Below are 22,884 nucleotides of genomic sequence, written 5' to 3'. Positions count from 1 at the left end.
CAGCCTCGCCTGATCTCTTCCCACTGGACGGTGGCCCTGGGGTGAAGTTGCCCCCTAGACACAGATCTAGGATCTTACCCCCTTTCAAATCTAACCCTGAACATTTAGGTCTGTCTGTCTGTCTCTCAGTCTAATGTTGGGGTTCCCGTCTGTCTCAATCTAAGCCCTGTAATGACGTAGTCTCTCGACTCCTACTCCATCAAACCCAGGAACAGGTTGAGGGGGTTAGACTTTGAAAGGGGCCACTATATGATATATAGATGAACAGAACACAAGCCAGCAGGCGGGCAGAAAAGGTCCGTTCGCAATAAACTTGTCAAGAGATAATCTTCCGATTATGACAGAATCAGGCTTTTCATTCAGATATGTACAAATAGAAATAGAGTGCATGACAAAATAACCGTTCAAAAAGAAAAAGAAAATGTACAACTCAGCGTGTATTTTGGGGGCGACTCGTGTTAAGTCATGGGTGAGACATGTGTCTTCTACAGCATCATTTTTCAGAAATGGAATCCTTTCTAGCGTGAGCTGATCTATGAGCTAGAAAAGACACACAATCATGATAGACAGACAGTCGTGTCTATCATGGTTCCAGGGGAGGCTGGTGGAGGTAGAAATCGGAGGACGGGGCTCATTGCAATGCGTGGAACGGAATGAGGAATGGTATCAAACCCCATTCCGTTCCATGCATTACAATGAGCCCCGTCCTCCGATGTCTGCCTCCACCAGCCTCCTACCGATTCACATTTTGAGAGAATAATCTTATGTTTGCAATAGTGCCTTTCCTGACCACTGATACGGAACAATTCTTGGTGAATTTAACACACAGCACCAGTTAGTTCTATGCATAGAGGGCCTGTGTTTTATGACACATTTTTGAATCTGCGGTGGGGTATAAAACTAGTAACACAAGCAGCCCAGGCCTTCAGTCTTGGGAGTTCAGTCTCTGCTCAGAAAACGGTGCATTACTTGAGTACAGTGCTCAACCACGGATCCTGGTCTACCACCACATCTCGTTCATACCGCCTGAGTATCTGATGAATCATATATCATCATCTGGACGAGGTCATCATCTGAGATTATATAATCCGGACTAGGTCGTCATCTGAAATCATATAAATCTGGACTAGGGTATCATCTCAGATTATAATCTGGACGAGGTCATCATCTGAGATTATATAATCCGGACTAGGTCGTCATCTGAAATCATATAAATCTGGACTAGGGTATCATCTCCGATTATAATCTGGACGAGGGTAACATCTATCTAACTACGGTTCTCAAACCTCCACCTCCACCCATGTGCTGGAGCCCAGGAGAGCAGTGTGTCTAACGCTACAGAAGCCAAGGCACTGTGTTTGGTTCTCCCTCTGAAAGGTTGGGTAACTGGATAGTGGTGAACAATGACCTTCCATTGACGTAATTATTGACATGGATGTAAATAACTATTTTTGAATCAATTTGTACTCGGTTGAAGTCCTATCAATTAATAAATAAATGGACAGAGTGAAAGAGTCACCTGGCTCCACTAGGCCGTTTGAGTGCATTCGCGGATAGAGCTAAGCAAGAGTTCTTTTGGACGATTTGGCTTGGAGGCCAGCCAGAGAGGACAGTTATAGTCTATGAAAGAGCGCCCTCTGGTGGTCCGGAGGAGAGCAGGGGTTTGTGAGACCCAAGACATGTTTCAGGGACGGACGAGAGCCCCACTGGACCAATCCTCTTCCCTCCTCCTCCTCCTCCTCCTCTCTCCCTCCTCCGCGCCATACGATAAGAGCGCAAAAAAGGCCAGTCGGTCGGTCGGTCGGTCAGAGAGAGAGAGAGAGAGAGAGAGAGAGAGAGAGAGAAAGGAGGGTCGATCCCGGGGGGTGGGGGTCAGTAGAAGTAGTCGCACCGATAAATAGGGGGGGCCGAGCCCGAGCGCTCTCAGAGTTTGTTGGCGTAGAGTGTGTCCTCGTCGCTCTCCGTCTCGTCCTGGAACTCGTTGGAGAGCAGGGACTTCTTGGAGCCCATGGAGGTCAGGCGGATCTCGTCCTCGTACTCGTCCCGGTGCTGCCGCAGGCGGTGGAAGCCGTCCTTCTGCCGGTTGGACTTGGCCGAGCACACGCACCAGATGATGCACGCTGTCACCACCAGGGCCGTCATGGAAGCTGCTGCAGAGGAGAGAGAGAGAGAGAGAGAGAGACAGGCAGAGAGAGGTGAGAGAGACAGACAGGCAGAGGTGAGAGAGACAGACAGGGAGAGGTGAGAGAGACAGGCAGGTTAGAGAGACAGACAGGTTAGAGAGAGACAGACAGAGAGAGGTTGGAGAGACAGACAGGGAGAGGTGAGAGAGACAGAAAGGGAGAGGTTAAAGAGACAGACAGAGAGAGGTTAGAGAGACAGACAGGTTAGAGAGACAAAGAGAGGTGACACAGACAGACAGACAGAGGTTAGAGAGACAAACAGACAGGTCCACTGTCATACCAGCACTGTGCCAAATCCAGCCTTTTCTACAAAGCCCACTCCTCCCCACTGCTCACCTGCCGTGGCGACCACAAACTCCCTGGGGAGGCCGAAGATGCGGTTGTCCATGTCAAACTCAATGATGATGGAGCTGGCAGCTTCGTACGACGACACAACCACCTGGGAACAGCCACAAGGTCACTGAGGAGGACCTCTTGACCTCATATAACGTACACAGTAGAAACGGCAGTAGTCACACTCTCTCACACACACACACGCACGCAGACACACACAAACCGACCGACACACACACACACACACACACACACACACACACACACACACACACACACACACACACACACACACACACACACACACACACACACACACACACACACACACCTCCTGACGTTGCTGCTGGTAGCCGTCGGCGACGGCCTCTATGTTGTGGTTCCCGGGGGCCAGGAGGGCGTGGAAGAATCCCCCCTCGGCGGTGAAGACCCTCACGCCTCCGTTCAGCACGATCATGGCCCCCACGATGGGCTTCCCACTCTTATCCTTCACCACCCCACGCACCCCTTTATGAACCTGGGGGAAGGAGGGGGGGAGAGAGAGAGGGGAGGGGGGGGGGGGTCCCAGAAGAGGGAGGGAACAAGGTAGAGAGAGAGAGAGTGCGAGACAGAGAGAGAGAGAGAGAGGGGGTCCCAGAAGAGGGAGGGAACAAGGGGGAGAGAGACAGAGAGAGAGAGAGAGACAGAGACATGACGCGAGTGAGAAAATGACAGCAAACTTTAAAACGGTATCATCACAATCCCCAGTGTGCGTCTACACCAGTAGCAGAAGGGGGTCAGAGGTCGGGGGCTGCGCTGACCTCCACCAGCATGCTGAGAAGGGCCTTCTTGTTCTCGGCCCAGAGGGTGGTCAGCTGATCAGCCGGGGGGAACAGACAGCAGCCCGTGTACACGCCGATCTCTGGACAGTGGCCAAAGTCCACGCTGAAGTCCTGGAACACACACACACAGACAGACACACACAGACACACACAGACACACACAGACACACACAGACACAGACACACACACACACACACACACACACACACACACACACACACACACACACACACACACACACACACACACACACACAGACGATAAGTGCTCATTCAATATGTCACATCTCCTTACTAGAGAAATAATCTGTGTGTTGAGTTTTAGTAAGACGTGTGTGAGAGAAGTAGAATCTGAGAACTACGGGCTCATTATCATCTCTGGAAAGGCATGAGGCCTGGGATCCAACACACATTTGGTCTGCTACCTCCCCCAGCCTCCCCCAGCCTCCCCCAGCCTCCCCCAGCCTCCCCTGGGGAAGACACATACCTTCATGCTGCCCATGTGACTCTGCCTCAGCTCTGCTGCCCTCAGCACACCATCTGGGATGTTCCCCACTGGAGGGTGGGAGGGAGGGAGGGAGGGAGGGAGAGAAAAAAGTGAGTCCTTAAATACTCATTCAGCACTTCATATTCCCTTATTCATGATTATTAACCGGGTCATACAGTCTGTCTACGCAGGAACAGTCCGTCTACGCAGGGGAGGCTGGTGAAGGTAGAAATCAGAGGACGGGCTCATTGTAACGCACGGAACGGAATGAGGAATGGTATTCATGGTGTTTGGTACCGTTCCTCATTCCGTTCCATGCATCACAATGAGCCCGTCCTCCCGATTTCTACCTCCGCCAGCCTCCCCTGAGCAGGACTGGCCTGGGTACATACTCTGGCCGTTGCTTGGACACGCAGTGTCCCCCAGGTGCATCTTGGGATGGTTTCTGGCATACACGTTGGCCAAGTACTTCAGCGTTCCTTCGTTTTCAACTGAAAACAGTAAAAATACGGTAAAAGTCACATTCAGCAAAAATTTGATCTAATAATGACTTTGTGAGGCCATTTGACCCGTTTCCCCCACAATACACCTGGCTGTTGTTTATGTCAATGTGTCAATGTTGTCAATGTGTCTATCCAATCAGATCCATGACGCCAGTTTGAGGCGTGTGTTCTGACCTGGCTGGACAGGCCTGTCGTAGGGGTAAGTAGCCGACAGGGAGCCTCCGTCCAGGGCGACAGACAGTGTGTACGCCCTCTCTAGGATCAGGTCCATCACGGCCCTGGTTTCAGGCTGGGCTTCCACCACGCGCTGGGACGCATTGCCTACAACACACACACACAGGGTTTTAGTCATGTAAATCATGTACACACACACACACAGGGTTTTAGTCAATGTAAATCATGTAAACACACACAGGCACACACACAAGCGCACACACAGGGTTTTAGTCATGTAAATCATGTAAACACACACAAGCGCACACACACAAGCACACACACACTGACCGAAGAAGTCTGTGTCCAGGTCTTTTCCGTGGGCGTTGGTCATGCCCACAGTGGAGGTGCACTGCTTCTCCCTGGCCTGCTCTCGTCCATCTGGGTTGATGGAGGGGAGGATGACGATGCGGGTCTCATTGATCAACTGTCAGGGAGGAGGGAGGAGGACATGGAGGGGGGGGACATGAAGGCGGGGAAGAGGGAGGAGGACATGAAGGCGGGGAAGAGGGAGGAGGACATGAAGGGGGGGAAGAGGGAGGAGGACATGGAGGAGGTGTGAAGGGCACGGAGGGGGAGAAGAAGGAGGAGGACATGGAGGGGGGGGGCATAGAGGGGGGGAGGAGGTGTGAAGGACACGGAGGGGGAGAAGAAGGAGGAGGACATGGAGGGGGAGAGGAGGGAGGAGGACATGGAGGGGGGGGACATGAAGGGGGGGAGGAGGGAGGACATGGAGGGAGGGGGAGGGAGGAGGACATGGAGGAGGGAGGAGGTGTGAAGGACACAGAGAGGGAGAAGAGGGAGGAGGACATGGAGGGGGGGAGGGAGGAGGACATGGAGGAGGTGTGAAGGGCATGGAGGGGGAGAAGAGGGAGGAGGACATGGAGGGGGGGGGGGGAAATGGAGGGGGGGAGAAGAGGGAGGAGGGACAGAAGAAAGGATCACTAGTCAACGTTTCGTTCTAGCGCCGCACTCAGTGGTTACGCTAACAGTTCAGGGGAGGCCGGCGGAGGTCGACCCCGGAGGACAGGCTTTCTGTTCCCACGCATTATCACGACGAGCCCCGTCCTCCCATGTCTACCCCTGCCGGCCTCCCACTGTGACCGGTGCCGTTGACCAGTCGGACCGGTACGGCGTTGTCCAGCGCCTCACCCGGGTGATGGAGGGGTTCTTGCCGTAGTTGATGCACAGGAAGGCGGCGAACTCCAGCAGCAGCTCCGTGCCCACCGGGGCGTTGCCGTGGATACCTCCCACGAAGCGGATCTTGGGCTCGGCCGGTTCCGACTCCTCTGGCTTGTTGGAGATCTCCAGGGCCCAGATGGTCCTGAACTCCACGCTCTGACCCAAACTGGACCGGACAGGACCAAACCATTTGATTATAGCCTCTCCATTCACAACAGTGGGGCAAGATTTTATTCAGACTGATATATTACATCATATATCATTATATACATCATATATTATCATATATTATATACAGACTTATACATCATATTATTTCATAAGCCTCTTTGGGTCTCAGAAAAACACTATATAAGTTTGATATATTATTATTATTATTATTATTCAAAGTGATAACTAACAGATAAATAACACGTTCAATGTATGAACTCTATCGGAACCAAACATACAACTCTTATTAGGGGTCAGGGGTTACCACTGCAGGGAGGTGGGGTCAGGGGTCAGGGGTTACCTGTGTAAGGAGGTGGGGTCAGGGGTTACCTGTGTAAGGAGGAGGGGTTACCTGTGTAAGGAGGAGGGGTCAGGGGTCAGGGGGGGGTTACCTGTGCAGAGAGGTGATCTTGGGGAAGTTGAGTTTGAGGCCCCTCAGGAACTCCGACTGCTCCTTGTACCGGCGGTAGCGGAAGCTGCTCTCGGTGGCCGTGCTGGAGACCAGCTGCTCCAGCCCCTGGCCCAGCGACAGCTCCTTGATGAAGCTCTGGAACTCCTCCTCGGACGGGTCCTGGGTGGCCAGGGGCCCCTTGGGGGGCTGGCCGTTGGGCTCCGAGCGCGCCCGCGTCAGCCGGAAGTCCACCACCTCCGCGCCCTCCTCGGGCACCGTGGCGTAGATCTTCACCGAGGTGTAGCTGGAGAGACACAGGGGGAGCAGGGGGGGGGGGGACAGGGAGGGGTTTAGGGGGAGGTTGGCACCATCAGGGGAGGCTGGTGGAGGTAGAAATCAGAGGGACGGGCTCCTCTGTAATGCATGGAACGGAATGAGGAATGGGATCAAAAATCCCTTATTCTGTCCCGTGCATCACAGCGACCTAAACCCTCCCCCCCCCGTGCTCATGTCTCGGACGCTGACGTGTCTCTCTGTCTCACCCCCGTGCCGAGGCGGTCAGGTGGTACGTCCCGGGGACCAGCAGCCTCCAGTAGTCCCCGGCCTGGTTGGTCGTGATTGGATGATCGATCTCCTCCACTGTGATGGTGGCGTTGGGGATGCCTGTCCCGTCCTTGATGTCAATCACCATGCCCTTGACTCCTCTGTGGACCTGCAGGGTCACACACACACACACACACGGACAGACACACGTACACACGCACATACATACGTACACGCACACACACACACACATACACACACACACACATACACACACACACGTACACGCACACATACACACACACACAATTAATACTTTTCACATTCAAGCCATGTGAGCGAGTGAAGAAAAGAAAGGTCAGAAAGGGGGGAGAGAGAGTGAGAGTGAGAGTGAGAGTGGGTGAGGAGGCGGACCTGGTGGATGAAGGCGAGCAGGGCCCGGCGGTTCTGTTCCCAGTACGTGGGCAGGTCCTGGGCCAGGGGGTACTTCACACAGCCCAGCTCGATGGTCACCTCAAAACAGTTGGTGTTCAGGTAGTTCCAGTCCTGCATGCCACCTGGAGAAGGGCACAGAGGGATACACACACACTCAAACACATGAACAGGGCGTGCAGGCACGCACGCACGCACGCACACTCACGAGCACACACACGAGCACACACACACAAACAGCACAAGTGTGCGAACACACGCAGGCACGCACAATGACGTCATGCCTAATGTTTTCAAGCTACATCATCTAGTATTCATCCAATAACTAAATTGACTATGCTTGGTACTACATTGTATTTTACTCCTGCAAAGTTACAGTGAACAAACAGTTTCTGTGCAGAAGGTCAGTGTGTGTGGGTGTGTGTCAGGTCAGTGTGTGTGGGTGTGTGTCAGGTCAGTGTGTATGGGGGTCTGTCAGGTCAGTGTGTGTGTGAGTGTGTGTCAGGTCAGTGTGTATGGGTGTGTGTCAGGTCAGTGTGTATGGGGGTCTGTCAGGTCAGTGTGTGTGTGAGTGTGTGTCAGGTCAGTGTAGACGGGTGTGTGTCGGGTCAGTGTGTGTGAGTGTGTGTCAGGTCAGTGTAGACGGGTGTGTGTCAGGTCAGTGTGTGTGGGTGTGTGTCAGGTCAGTGTGTGTGGGTGTGTGTCAGGTCAGTGTGTGTGGGTGTGTGTCAGGTCAGTGTGTATGGGTGTGTGTCAGGTCAGTGTGTATGGGGGTCTGTCAGGTCAGTGTGTGTGTGAGTGTGTGTCAGGTCAGTGTAGACGGGTGTGTGTCGGGTCAGTGTGTGTGAGTGTGTGTCAGGTCAGTGTGTGTGTGAGTGTGTGTCAGGTCAGTGTGGATGGGTGTGTGTCAGGTCAGTGTGTGTGAGTGTGTGTCAGGTCAGTGTGGATGGGTGTGTGTCAGGTCAGTGTGTGTGGGGTATGGAGGAGATCGTACCAGCGAGGTTGTACCAGTCGGCGCCGTTGGTGATGCCATCCTTGAAGAACTCGGGGTACATGTCCTCACAAGGGTGCCCTTTGTGCATGAGCTCGTTTTCCTGCAACACAGGCGCAAGCACACACACACACACACACACACACACACACAGGCAGACACACACAGGCAGACACACACAGGAATGAAATACACAGAAAAGAATATAAGAAATGAAAATAGAAAGAATAGAAAGAAATGCGTTTGTAGAATAGGAGCAGTTTACTCCAATTAAATATAAGTTATTGTACACCAGGGGAGGCTGGTGGAGGTAGACATCGGAGGACGGGCTCATTATAATGCACGGAATGGAATGAGGAACGGCATCAAACAAATTCTCAAATTTGCACTCCTATTGCTACTGCAGCACTGCTGAGGAGCTGTTCCTGCCCTAAGCATTTCACTGCATCGTCTACGGCCGTATTCAACGTATATGAGAAACACACTTTGACTTGATTTGGTATGACATGGAGATGTAAATGCTTTGTATACTACTTCAGACCGATAGATCAAAGGGTGGAATCCTACAAAAGAGCTGATGGGGAAACTATTACAAATATTTAAAAAAATAAATTAAAAAAATAAAAGGTTGCTGGCTCAGACCACACGGCTGGACCCAGAGCATGGACTCGCTCTGCTGCCTGATACACAAGTGTAAGATTTCTTAAAAACACAGAAGCGGTGACTGTCCTTTATTTTCGTACAATTCCATGCATTTACAATGAGGCGGTCCCTCTGATTTCTAGGTCCCTCGGCCTCCACGGCCGTCCGTGTCCTCACCCTGGAGTAGGCCGTGGACAGCTGCTGAAAGACCTTGTCGTCGGGACACTTGCTGTACTCTGTTCTCCCCTCCTTGTCGTCATCGTAGGGGTAGTTGACCACCAGCGACCCTGCGGGGGGACACAAAGGACACAGGTTGGTGTGTGCTACACAGAAAGAAAGAAAGAAAGAAAGAAAGAAAGAAAGTGTCCATTTTTATAGGATGAGGATGTCTCTTTAGCTCTATTTCACTAGCATTTCTCTCTGAACCGCTCTGAAGGGTAGAATTCATGCTCAAACTCAAACCTGCTATAACGTATCCCATATGCACTATTGGCCTTGTGTGTGTGTGTGTGTGTGTGTGTGTGTGTGTGTGTGTGTGTGTGTATAGTACAGTAGGTGTGGAGCTAAGGGCTTGCGTCCATGGAGGTTGTATGTGTGTGTGTGTGTGTATATACTGTATGCAAGTGTGTGTGTGTGTGTGTGTGTGTGTATGCGCGCGCTAAGGCCTTGCCTCCGTGGAGGTTGGCTGACAGCACAAAGGGGTTGCTCCTCAGCCAGTTCATGACGGCGCTGGTCTCCGGCTGCCTGGGGTCCGTGATGCTGAAGAACTGGTCCGGGAAGTTACGGTTCAGGTCGACGTTGTTGCTGTTGTTGCGTCCGAGGTAGCCTCTCTTATCACCTGCGGGAGAAAAGGAACCGTTTTTTAACCACGCTCTAACCGTTGGGGCGGGCGAGTTCCACCTTAAATGGGTTATTCCCCCCCACCCCCAAGTGTTTAATTTCCTGTTTACTTCCTGAGGGTAGATTTCTCCTCAGAGAACAAGCAAACCACTCCACCGCAGAGAGGAAACGCCCCCTCACACAGCAAAGGTGAGAAAAACTGTGGAACAAAAAAAAAACTGGCCACATTGTCAAAACCCGTTCTGATGTTCTTGGTTGTTGTGTGCGTGTGTGTGTGTCTCTGAGTGTATGCGTGTGTCAGTGTGTGTGTGTGTGTGTGTGTGTATGCGTGTGTCAGTGTGTTTGTGTGTGTGTGTCTGGGTGTATGCGTGTGTCAGTGTTTGTTTGTGTGTGTAAGTGTGTGTGTCTGAGTGTATGCGTGTGTCTGAGTGTGTGTGTGTGTATGCGTGTGTGTAAGTGTGCGTGCGTGCGCGCGCCCCCCTCCTACCTTCCTTGGCGACCTCGTAGCCGTCGGGGTTCATGGAAGGCATGATGTGGATCCGGGTCGTGTTGACGAGCTCCGTGACCTCGGGGTCGCTGCCGTAGTTACGACACAAGTACTCGATGAGATTGAGGAGCAGCTCGCGTCCCACCACCTCGTTGCCGTGCATGTTGGCGATGTACTTGAACTCCGGCTCGCCTGGCAGAAAGAGGGAGGAAAGGGGGAGGAAAGGGGGAGAGGAGAGAGCTGTTCAAGGAGAAGCGGAGCAACGTGAGGTCACGGAGAGAGCAGCTTCGCTCAGAGAGGACGGGGTGACAGCACTCATTCACCAGAGCGCAAATTGATTTAAATCCATTTTCTGTGCTTCTGTGAGTCTTTTCAAAGCCGCTCACGACTTAACAAAGGAACTGAGGTAATGGGCCAGCCTAATCAATTTAAAAAAAATACAAAAAAATCATTCATCGTTGAGTTGAAGCAATCATCTTTCCAACCTGAGCGTCTGAACACAATGCAGTTAAAGGGACACTTCCCCGGTTTTTCTACGTTCTGTCGTCAAAACGGTAAGAGAAAAGGTCCTAAGGAAATCGCCCCCTATAGTGTCCTTTTATATTTTTGACGACAGAACGTAGAAAATTGCAGTTTTTCCACTTATGTAGACACTGGTATGGTGCTGGAGATAATGAATGTGATGTTAAAAATGGGTGAAGTGTCCCTTTTAAGCATTGTAATAGACATCGACCTACAGTACAGTACAGTACAGTGGGAGGCTGGTGGAGGTAGAAATCGGAGGATGCCTCCCCTGGTCAGAGTGCTTTAGAACCTCCTCCCATCGAGCTCCCGGCAAACACCGACACACACGACCGACACCGACACCGACACACACACACACACACACACTCACCTGGCTCGTGGACGCCGGGGTTGTCGGAGATCACCATGACGTAGAGCTCGCGGTCCTCCGCCGACTTGCCGATGGAGGAGAGGTGGGCGATGGAGCGGAACTCGTTGCTGTACCTCCTCAGGAAGATCTCCATGTCGTTGTAGTGGTGGTGGCGGAAGTCCTGGGGCTGGTTCTCCTCCGGCTGGGGCTGGGGCTGGGGCTGGGGCTGGGGCTGGGGCTGGGGCTGGGGCTGGGCAGAGGAACTGTTGCTCTCGTTGGCCCCCGGGACCACCCTGGCCTGGGTGCTGGTGGGGCTGGAGGGGGTTGTGGATGTCGGGGAGTCAGGGGTGGTGGTGGTGGTGAGGGTGGTGGTGGTGTCGGTGGCGGTAGAGGGGGCGTTGACACCCCCCGTGGCTTCCTTCCCCGCGGGCACCAGGGTGAAGTTGAGCTCCGTGGCCTTGCCTTCCAACACCTGGACGCCGGCCACCGTCAGGGGGGTGTACCTGGTGAGAGTGAACACAGAGACATGGCGTCACATCGCTTTCTTCTCCTTTTGTTATCATTCATTTACGAGGTCACGTCTCAGGGAAATGGAGTTCCAAGAAAAAAAGAGGGGTATCAAATTACAGGAAGTTTAGTTAAAAAGTAAGCTCCTTTGTGCGCACACACTCACTCTCACACACACTCCCTCTCACACTCACACACACACACACACACACACACACACACACACACACACACACACACACACACACACACACACACATACTCACACACACTCCCTCTCACACACACACACACACACACGCTCACAATCAATATCAATACCAGCTCATCCATCATATCAAGGTATACAAGCATTCCTTTGGCAACAACAGAACAGAAGAGTCTTTTTTTAACAGCAGCAGTGAGCGTCAGGGTTGGCTGTTCGTACCCGGGGGCGACGGCGGAGATGTTGTAGGTCCCGGGGAGCAGCAGGCGGTAGTAGTCCCCGAACTGGGCCGTGGTGAGGTTGTGATTGATGCCCGCCACCACGATGCTGACATCAGAGAGAGCCGCTCCGCTCACCGCCTCCGTCACGTAACCCCTGACTCCGATGTGAACCTACGGTAGGAGAGAACAGGAGTGATGTCATCATCTGTCCATCGGGGGGGGGGGGGGAGGCTGGTGGAGGTTAGATATCAGAGGACGGGAGGGATCATTGTAATGCACGGAACCGAATGAGGAACGGTATCAAACTCTGCGGAGGCTGGTGGAGGTTAGAAATCGGAGGACGGGGTTCATTGTAATACACGGAACGGAATGAGGAATCCTCCTTCCGTACCATGCGGAATAACGAGCCCGTCCTCCGATTTCTAACCTCCACCAGCCTCCACTGATTACAATGCAGAGTTGTCCTCAACGGATGGACAGTATGTGATGGATTTGAAAGTGTACACGGGTCTTGTGTGAGCCCTACCTTTTCCATGTAGGCCAGGAGGGATTCCCTGTTGAGGTCCCACTCCTTGTGTAGCTCCGAAGCGAGGGGGTATTTGCAGCAGCTCAGCTCCATGGTGATCTCCAGACAGTTGCCATGCACGTAGTTGTAGTCCTGCATCCCTCCTGAAGGGGAGGAGCACAACAAACAACCATTTGAACCCAAAACAAACACTGTGATATAGGTTACAGGTGCAATACACAGATGTTATTTGTCGAAATGTTCGTATGAAATAAAAAAAAATAATAATAATAAATCATAGAGGTTCATAGTTCTCTATGACTTTCTCAGGGGACCCCAATTAGAAATCAAAGGACCCCCACATGGGGTCCAGACCCCAAGTTTGGGAACTGCTGTTCTTCAGGCTCTCCTGTGTCAGAATCAAAATGATTTTTGAAAAGTAAAAAAAAAAAAAAAAAAAAAAAAACTCAAGAAAGTGGGCAGACAGACATGGAAAATAAGCATACTGACCGTCACTCACACAGACTCAAAGCCAAAGTATGGAAACTCTTGACACATTGTTGCCGATACGGCCTTTTCCCAACCTGAACACCACGCCAGGGGTTACCAGACCAGGTCAAGCAAGGACGGAAAAGGGAAAAAGGCATCCAAAGACCAGGAGATGGCGCCAAAAGCTACGAGCGACACAGAGCCTGTTCCAGCTGCGAATAAACGTAAGACAAGGCCTCCACAACGGCGCAGGGAAACTACGCCACCAGACAGGGAGATGACCCCGCCGGGAGGCCTGATCCTGGAACCAAAGCCTGAACCTGAGTCTACCTACCATCAACCAGAACCCATTCTTAAGAGGTGTAGCAGCCTGGCTACTCAAACCTCCGCCAGAAACAAGGAGGTCTCCACCACCAAGAAGAAGAAGGTGAGGATCAATGTCCCAAAGAGACCCGAGGGAGACAGAGGGGCACATACAAAGAGGATGGTATCACCACCACCACCACCACCGAAGGAAGCTGCAGCCGATGACACTCACCACGTAGATTGTGGTCGTCTCGCCTATTGTATGCTGCCAGATACCGGGTTGTGCGATGGTTGAGGTTGTACAGTCCAAGACCCTGGCAGAGGTATCAGAGCCAATGTAATAAGCACTGGCTGCATTTGAGAAGCTCTTTCCAAACAAGCTGGGACTCGCTGAGATGACAAAGACCCCAGGTCCCAGGTTTCTGGTAGAATATCTAATATCTCCTTTGGGTAAAAAGTATACTTACCGATAAATAACTTACTCGCGACCACAACAACTCGCACTCGTTAAGATTAGAGCTGTCGTTAACTATAGGGGCTTTTCATTGTTATGCAAGTCTTAGTGGGTTATTTATGGTTGCACCGTGTGGAAAGAGGGAGGCAGGGGAGACTGTCGGACGGAGACAGTTAACAGAGGAGTGAATCTAATCAACACTAGCCTAAAATATCTCTTTCAGAATCCTGTTAGGTAGGTGACCTTCAGGCTAAGAGTTTTTTACCCGTTGGAGGAAGGGCTAGAACAACACTTAGAAGAACGTTTCTTTTCTTCAATCTTGCACTCGTATTTGCTTTAACAGATCCCTCCCAAAAGCATCAACAGTTTATTCGGCAACACAACACAGTTTTTCAATCAGTCAATTCAACATCTTTAGCGTATCGAGTACCATAAGGGACGACATGAAAAAAAAATATATATAATAATAATTACGTCTAGGTAGGGAGCTAAAGAGCATCCTTAAATCTGCCTCAGACCGAGTACAAGGCCCCAGGTGTTGATTAATGCAGAGAGCATCTGTCACGGCCGGCTGGGGCCAGCCTTTTCTCCTGGGCTGGTGGAGGAATGTGTTTGCTGTGGCGTACCGCCACCTGCCTCCAACCCCCCAGGCCTGGCCCCAGCACGCCCCAGACAACAGGCCCCTGGAGGGTTGCCATGGCGGGACGACAGGGTGGGCACTGGAACCCGATAAAACACCCACCAGCAAGGAACTCTGTACACACACACACACACACACACACACACACACACACACACAGTACTAAACTAATTCACAGCAGACAAACAACTACACTAGCTCCTTTGTGTGAGCCCTAGATAAATCCCTGCCAGCTGTTAACGTCAAAAACACATCCATTTACATCAGGATATCAGCCTCCTACAACAATGGCAAAGTGATGTGTGAGCAAGATTACAACCCAGCAGACTCGGCATTATAAATCCTCAGCACACACACACACACACACACACACACCCACACACCCACACCCACACCCACACCCAAAGCAAAGCAAGTGAACGTGGCTCCTTGAGATTAATAGGGTTTGGCACAAAGACAGGAATCCTCAATTGACACTGTGGCAGTGAGAACAGGGACAGAGCCTCGGGACAGAGAAGCATCCACCCATCCATCATCACAGGCTGTAATCACTTACCAGGCACCGGATAAAAAAAGCAATCTCGATTAAGAGAGATTTAATCCACACGCGGTGTGTGTGTGTGTGTGTGTGTGTGTGTGTGTGTGTGTGTGTGTAAGTGAGTGTGTGTGTGTGTGAGTGAGTACATGTACGTGTGTGTGTGTGTGTGTGAGTGTGTGTGTGAGTGTGAACATGTACGTGTGTGTGTGTGTGTGTGTGTGTGTGTGCGTGTACACGTGTGTGTGTGTGTGTGTGTGTGTGTGTGTGTGTGTGTGTGTGTGTGTGTGTGTGCGTTTCCCCACTGAGTGGGAAAGGTATCAGGGAACACACAAGTCAACAAGTAAAAATCCCACACAAAAACAACCCTCGTCAAATCCGGGACAGGCCACAGCGAGTGATTACGCAGCTGTGGAACAGGAACTTCAATTATGTCGGTGACGGCCAGCAGATTCTATTCTAGTGTGTCTGCCCGTGTGTGTGGGTGTGTGGGCGTGTGTGGTTTCGGGTTGATTGGCAGGCAAATATGTTGATTTGAAACCACAAATCGTTGTGGTTTCATGTGAATTAATGTGATCCTAAAATGTGCTGGCAGAGTAGTCGTAGCGAGAGTTGAGTTACAGATATTTGATCCTCTGTCTGTCAGCTGCTCTAGGAAATTACGGGAGACAGCCAAGTGGATTCCACTTTGTATTGGCAAGTTTCAACAAGGGAAACATTCAGATGTTGGGTTCATTTCATATTCGTTGGCTACACTTCCATCGTCCTTTTGATGTTTCCTTCAGTGAATGTCAGGAGGTTCGAGGCTGGTGGAGGTAAAAACCGGAGGACGGGGCTCAGTGTAACGCATGGAATGGAATGAGGAACGGTATCAAACACACCTGTTTTGATACCTTTTCTCGTGCCATTCATTACAATGAGCCCTTGTCCTCCGGTTTCTACCTCCACCGGCCTCCCCTGATGACAGGGGAGAAGGGCCAAAAGGGCCTTTCCTTTAAGCAATAAGAAAAGGGAACCATCACTACTACTACCATTGAAACCCTGAAGAAGCCAGCTTGTTGCCGAAACATTGGTCCGATAAATGAGTTATTAATTAGTTAATAATTAGGATCGGAGCAAGAGTGTTGCGGCTCTTGAAGTTTCACACGCCGGCCTGCACCTCACCAAACTAAGGTGTGGTTTTCTTTTATTTATTTTTTATTTTTTATTTTTTTACAAAACATCACAACTAAACTACTATGTTGGACAGCCTTTAATTGTTGGTCATGGGGCGGGCGTGTTGACGTGGAATCTCTCGTCCTGTGGTGCTAAGCTGGTGGTAGAACAGATCAACAAGGCAGTGCCCTCTGAGTCTGTTTGAGCAAGGCTGTGCCCTCTGAGTCTGTTTGAGGGACTACCACCTTAGGGGTGTTAAGGTGGATCCCGGAGGGCTTGTGTTGACACACACCAACACCAGCAGGGTGCTGTGGGTAGAAGTCTTAGCAGATCTCACAAGCACTACAGTGGCTTCCAGGGGAGGCTGGTGGAGGTAGACATCGGAGGACAGGCTCATTGCCATGCATGGAATGGAATGAGGAATGGTATCAAACACGTACACGCATGCAAAACCATATCCATGTAGAACTGTGGAGATATAAAAAAAATAAAAAAACATGTTTGATACCGTTCCATGCAATGCAATGAGCCCGTCCTCCGATTTCTACCTTCACCAGCCTCCACTGGTGGCTTCCTCCCCTTCTCTGCACAGACGTGAAGGAACCGGATAGCTGAAAATAAACCACTGCATCTTTCACCACCTATCCTGTTATATATTCAGATCAGTGAAGAGAGAAACGATAGACGATTAAGATTAACCTGTAGTGCATGTGTGTGTGTGTGTGTGTGTGTGTGTCTGTCTGTCTAAGTGTGTGTGTGTGTGTGTCTAATTGTGTGTGTGTGTGTGTGTGTGTCTAATTGTGTGTGTGTGTGTGTCTAATTGTGTGTGTGTGTGTGTCTAATTGTGTGTGTGTGTGTGTGTGTCTAAGTGTGTGTGTGTGTGTGTGTGCCAACACCGAAGAACAAACACCCTCCAGATTCCAGGCGCAAGGCCCAGCCTTGCTACACCCCTCCACATCCTCCATGTAGGCAGTATACACCAAGACACACCCTCCCCTGTAGTAAATCCTCTGTCTGTCACCTGAGGCCCTGACAGACAACACTCCTAGGCAGAGCCCTGCAACCAGCACAGGTGAGCAATGGCCTTTCTACTGACGCGCTAGGTGGCTGTTATGTGGTTGTTATTTTCCAGGCTGAAACCTCGAGGTGGGTTGTGGGTTTCCTGGCATTCTCGGTCTCGGAAAACAAGAACGCACTTCTCTGCCGTAAGAGGTATAGGTGTTTGATACCATTCCTCGTTCCGTTCCACGCATTACAATGAGCACGGCCGCCGATTTAGTACCAGAAACCCAACTTCCTCTATCAATCCTTCTGTGATCTTGTAGCCTAATTCCCAGACATAACGCTAAGTGTCATCATCCTCCGACATCCATTTACAAATAAATGTCTCAATGACCACAGGCCTGTCCCATGATGGGAGACAAAACACAGTTGTTGTCCAAGAATCTCTGGGACCGGTGACCATTCACCTCAAAGCACAAGTGCAGTAGATCACTGTTTAACTTGGATCATAAAGACAGTACAGAAACACTATCTAGAAGACTTCTACACAGAGGATTTCCCCCATCATAGGGCTATTTGTCCAGGGTTATGGGCTAGGGTTACGTTCTCTGTCTGTGCAGTGATGAATGGCTGCATTCATTCTGAACCTGGGGCAGGATAAGGTTCATCTATGGGTTTGTTGTTGGGGTTTTTTTGGGTGTTACTTTCTGAAATCATGTTTAGGACTCTCTATTGTTTTGTATTGCGCGTCATGTTAATCCTGCCTGCAAACACAGTTTTTCTATGGACTAATACAGAACATGAACATGAACATGCCTGTAATACTCTTTGTTTGTATTGGCTTTCCACCCAGATCAATGTGACCTCTTATTCAACAAGCCTGTTCTTATTTGTTAAACACATGATTGCTTCTCTCACACAAATGCAAGTACAGATATAGGCTATAGAAAATATGCACAGCCTCTAGCTTAATCCAGCTAAACGGTAAACCACTAGATGGTAGGCCGGACTAATGAAAATAAGAAAATAGCCTTTCATCTAGAACCGATCAAGATTTCCATAAAGATTAGGCCGAGGTTAAACCAGTTATGTAGATATAGTATATGGTATAGATAGTATATAGTATAGATGTAGTATAGAGCTGGAAAAGCCAACATCCTCAGTGGCCCTGCTACAAACAGACCTTGTGGTTCAATAATGTTAGTTCTAACTCCTTACATAATGTCATGGTGACTGAGCACAAGTCTTGATGGCAGTCAAAACACTAAATATATGTCTCCTTTTAGAAATCAAGAGGCATTGCCATAGAGATTAAGTCAGCTATGCCCCATAGTTCATTCTCATGTGCTGCTTATGACTAGTGCAAAGTAGTTCCCGACCAAAGGTGAAAGTTCATGACAAAACAAACAGAAAACACGATATAACCGGCAAACCACAGGGCACCACGAGCAATGGATAAACTACAATTCAATTCTGAGGTAATGATCTAAACTGGTTATCGTCTAGGCTACGCATTAACAGAAATAGAGCCTTGAAGTTCACTCTGACATTTGTCGATTCAAGGCTTTCTGCGATATTCTTCTTTTGTGTAAGCTATGGTGAAAGGCAGATGCGGTGAACAATCGGTTGAACCTAATTCAAGAGCAAACAAGTAGGAAACGAAAGGTCGTTAGTCATCGTGTGCTATAATCCTAGTAATATCAGCTCAGCCCTCTGCACTGGGCCCTGTAGGCTTGAGGGTGACTTGTCGCCAGATAGGTCATGACGACATTTATTTTTAACCTCAAGTTAGGTATGGATGTTGTTTGAGAAATGTTTGCGCACCAGAGCTTGCTCCAGATGCACAGAGCGAATAAATACACCTAAATACACCTCTTTCTCTATTTTACGGATGCTGTCAAATCTTCCCATTTATTTTAGTCGATGTGGGTCCGAACCTCCCGTACGTTTCCTCATTGAGCACGGTGTACTCCTAGGGCACGGTGTACTTGATCAGCTTCATCTCCTCTCTCATCATCTTAGTCATCGTGAGCCACCTCACACCACACCTTAGACCCCCGGAGCTACACTTTTAACTGGCACCAGCTGCTGTCCTTTAAATAGAGCCGTGCTTACTTAGAGAGCGCCGTTGCTCCCGGATTTTGATCCCGCTGAGATCTAATTAATGACTGTAGCAGTCGGTGAGCTGGAGCGACAGACAGGCCCTTGGGTTTTTTTGAAAGGTTGTTAGCAGAAGTGGCCCCTCCACTCCCAACGTTTTGGCTATTGTCTTATAATGTGGTAGATTAGTAAGGGGGTGTGGAAAGGGAATTATAGGTCACCCACTTATGTTGCTGGTCTGGTTGGATGAGCACATGAGTTAGGCTAACTCTTGAGTACTAGACTAGGGGAGGCTGGCGGAGGTAGAAATCGGAGGACGGGCTCATTGTAATACATGGAAAGGATGAGGAATGGTATCAAATATATGTGTTTGATACCATTCGTCATTCCATTCTGTGCATTACAATGAGCCCGTCCTCCGATTTCTACCTCCGCCAGCCTCTCCTGTACACAGAGGTTGCGATCAGTGAAAACCTAAAAACATCTGTTGGTGAGATGTAAGTGTTACTTCCATTAGACTACATTCAAGAAGCAAAAGTAGGCCTACGTCAGGGGTGGCCATTTAACACATATTGAATGTTTATTTTGCGTTGATTTATCTTTTAACAATCAAACCCAAACCAGGTGTTCCTCAGTAATCCATGGGCAAACACAGATAAAGGGATTATCAAGGAGGCCTGAGAACCACAGCGGGACACCTGGAATTCACTGTACGCACACACACACACACACGAAACCCCACACTCTGATACATATCACCTCATCATCGCCACTCGTCTGGCTCCTCCGAACCCCTGACCTGCCAGCCACACAGTGTGAGGATCAGGTGACTGCGTGACACTGGCCTTCCTCATCATGAAATGAAGAGTGGGTAGGGGGAGGGATAGGGGGAGGGATAGGGGGGGGGGGGGGGGGGGGGGGGGGGGGGCACTGCCAGCTCCGTGGACCAAAGGTGGTGTTACACTGCACCTCTCATGAAAGACAAAAGGTAACTTGAAACCAGGAGGGCTTTAGGCCTATACGTGAGAGGATAGAGAGAGAGAGAAAGCGAGACGGGGAGAGAGAGAGAGAGAGAGAGAGAGAGAGAGAGAGAGAGAAAGAGAGAGAAAGCGAGAGGATCTGGGTCCTCCGGGGTGAATAGAGTACCAGCTTGACCTGTTGTTCCATGCGCAGGTGCTGTGTGACAGACAGTGGTGTTGATGGAGCCAGTACAATGGGGGCCTGTGGAGATTATTAGGGAGTAAGACCTGCAGCTAGACTAGACTAAACAATCATTCCATCAAGGCTCAATACGCATAGGCCTCAGGCCTCTGTTGGAGAGCGTCACCTCAATGGTTATTAGAGAGATCTTGGAGCTTTTGCTCAAACTTCAGACTGCTAAAAACACATTTGCATTGTCGGGACGGATACAACGGAATTCAAAAGGTCGTAACGAAGTAGTGACTCAGATGTATGGGTCACGGAAACGGGTGGGCCAACACTCCCTCACCAGCACTTAAACAATCAGGAGAAATCAGCAGCACTTGACCCAATTCAAGTCATTGGCCCATTTCCATGGAAACATGGAACCTAGATTTCACACCTCAGGCTCTGTCTTTGTTCTGTGTCTCGTGACAACCGCAATGAAAGCCCATGCATACTGTGCACGCGTTCCCTATTCCAAGACGTCATGAAACCACACAGGACGGACCGGAGTAAAACCCGACTCCAGATGATTATTAACACCTCAGAGATGGGATTACAGTTCCACATGACGTCATCACAGCGAATGAGAGAGAGAGAGAGAGAGAGAGAGAGAAAGAATAAGACCCCCAAAAGGGTTTAATCGCCATGGCAACCGAGAACTCTCTCTCTCTGTGCGTTTCAACAATGTGTGCGATGGTAATAGGAGAGGTGAGGTGGAATAATGAGCTTAAAACCATAAAATGCGCCCCAAAACCCTTTCAAGAAAAAAGAAAAAAGAAGGAAATAAACAAACAAACAAACAAAAAAATCCTTCTTCTTACCAGGCACATCGTACCACTGTGCCCCGTTGGTGATGCCGTCCTTGAAGGTCTCTTTGGGGGTATCTAGGCAGTGGGGCTCCCCTGTCTTCATGACGGGGTGATTCTGGGCATAGACCAGGGCCAGGTACCTGAAGAGGCTGTCGTCGTCGGAGCGGCTGTATTTACCCTCACTCTTGTGGGAGGCAGAGTCGTCGAAGGGGTAGCTGGCTACCACCGTGCCACCGTGCAAGTTCCCTGATAGCACAAACCTGGAGGCAAAATAAAAAAGCAAACGACAACATTTACAATCAATCTCAATATACTGTATTTTATTTGATTGTACACATCCAAGGAACCTACCAGAAACAGAACTTAGGCTATAGACTGAAGGATGGGCTGTTGGTAGTTTTGGAATTAATGTTGTTAGGCGACATGTTTACTGACTTCCTGGGAGGGGGACAGGGTTGTTTGCCCTTTCGCCAAAAGCCTCTGTTGTAAGGCAACACTATTGTGAAACATAGAGTCTCTGTTGATTGAGGGCATTCCAAGCCGTTAGCTGGCAACATTGAGACCCTTGTAGACCCATCTGTTCCAGCTGTATGTATTCACATTGATTGTTCATATACTGAGTAAAGGTCTAGACTTGGTAAACACAGGCACTATGTTGCAACCCCGTGGATGCTTGCAAAATGACCCTGAGATCAGTCATGACGAGACATTTTAGACATTTATTTCCATTAACGGTTGGGTGTGTCTACTATTGACTTTTAGGAACAGTGGATCATGATCTTGCTAAATCAGGTTAGGTTTAGGTTTATGGCTTATAATATGCGAGTGTAATAGGCTATGCACACTTCATGGACAGACGGTACTTACTTTTTCTCCAAGATCCATTTGATGACAGCTGTAACTTCAGGGATACTGTCTTGCCTGACGTCTATCGTGTTAAACTGGTCAGGAAAACTTCTGTTGAGGTCGATGTCCCTGGAGTTATGACGACCCCCGGCATCCCCATTGCAATCCCCCTCAATAGACTTCTCAAACCCATCTGGGTTCATGCTCGGCATAATGTAAATATCCGTGCTCGTCACCAACTCCGTGATACGCGGGTCTTCTCCGTACCTCGTCAGCAGGTATTCCGCAAGGTACACCAATACCTGCCTTGAGATCGTTTCATCCCCATGCATGTTCCCCACATACTTGACTTTGGGTTTTCCTGGTACGTCAACGTTGGGGTCCTTTGTAATACGGATCACCCACAACTCTCTACTTTCGAGTGACTGGCCTATGGTTGAAATATTGGCAATGTGGGGGTATTTCAGGGCCAGGGACTTCAGGATCCGGGTTAAATCCACATAATTGTAGTATTTGTTGTAGGATTCCAGTTCCTCCGACGCGGTAGTGGTGCCGGTCTCTAGGCTTGCCTCGCCGACATGAGAGGAGGTGATGACGGGAACAACAACAAAAAGGACAACGCCGAAAAGTGAGACGCAGAGTTTCGACGTTGCATGGAGCTGCTCCCGTATACGCGTCGCCATGTTTACGAATCTCCTAGCACTCAGTCACCGACCATTCAGTCTTGTGAAAACTAAAACTATAAATGTAATAGAAAAAAAGGACTGGCTGGGTAGACTAGAACCCTGATGAC

General features: G+C 50.0%; 1 protein-coding gene across 2 annotated transcripts; it reads right to left on the bottom strand.

The window, feature by feature from the left end:
- Window positions 1-681: 681 nt before the first annotated feature.
- Window positions 682-22,879, bottom strand: cpda (carboxypeptidase D, a). 2 transcript variants are annotated; one of them, XM_083671769.1, is made up of 21 exons: window positions 22,113-22,879; window positions 21,258-21,505; window positions 12,592-12,734; window positions 12,067-12,236; window positions 11,154-11,635; window positions 10,259-10,450; window positions 9,602-9,769; window positions 9,109-9,218; window positions 8,293-8,392; window positions 7,281-7,423; window positions 6,866-7,035; window positions 6,325-6,627; window positions 5,693-5,888; window positions 4,832-4,967; window positions 4,502-4,648; window positions 4,217-4,315; window positions 3,825-3,892; window positions 3,317-3,448; window positions 2,848-3,033; window positions 2,520-2,622; window positions 682-2,150 (listed from the first exon to the last, which is right to left on the bottom strand). In XM_083671769.1, the coding sequence occupies exons 1-21, from the start codon at window positions 22,772-22,774 to the stop codon at window positions 1,924-1,926; spliced, it is 4,185 nt and encodes a 1,394-aa protein (XP_083527895.1). In that variant the 5' UTR covers window positions 22,775-22,879; the 3' UTR covers window positions 682-1,923. The 2 variants fall into 2 exon arrangements, with proteins under 2 accessions (XP_083527895.1, XP_083527896.1); XM_083671770.1 differs by having other exon boundaries at window positions 682-2,147.
- Between the last annotated feature and the right edge of the window lie 5 nt (window positions 22,880-22,884).

This window comes from Argentina silus (assembly GCF_951799395.1).
Source record: "Argentina silus genome assembly, chromosome: 6".
Lineage (NCBI taxonomy): Eukaryota > Metazoa > Chordata > Actinopteri > Argentiniformes > Argentinidae > Argentina > Argentina silus.
Note: the sequence above shows the minus strand (reverse complement) of the source record. Positions and strands in the feature narration are given on the sequence as shown.

Coding starts and splice junctions, on each gene's coding strand:
- cpda (XM_083671769.1), bottom strand. CDS start 22,774: ATGGCGACGCGTATACGGGAGCAGCTCCATGCAACGTCGAAACTCTGC. Junction 4,968..5,692: donor AGAACCCCTCCATCACCCGG/GTGAGGCGCTGG, acceptor CCTCCCTGACAG/TTGATCAATGAGACCCGCAT. Junction 3,893..4,216: donor GTGTCCAAGCAACGGCCAGA/GTATGTACCCAG, acceptor CCCACCCTCCAG/TGGGGAACATCCCAGATGGT.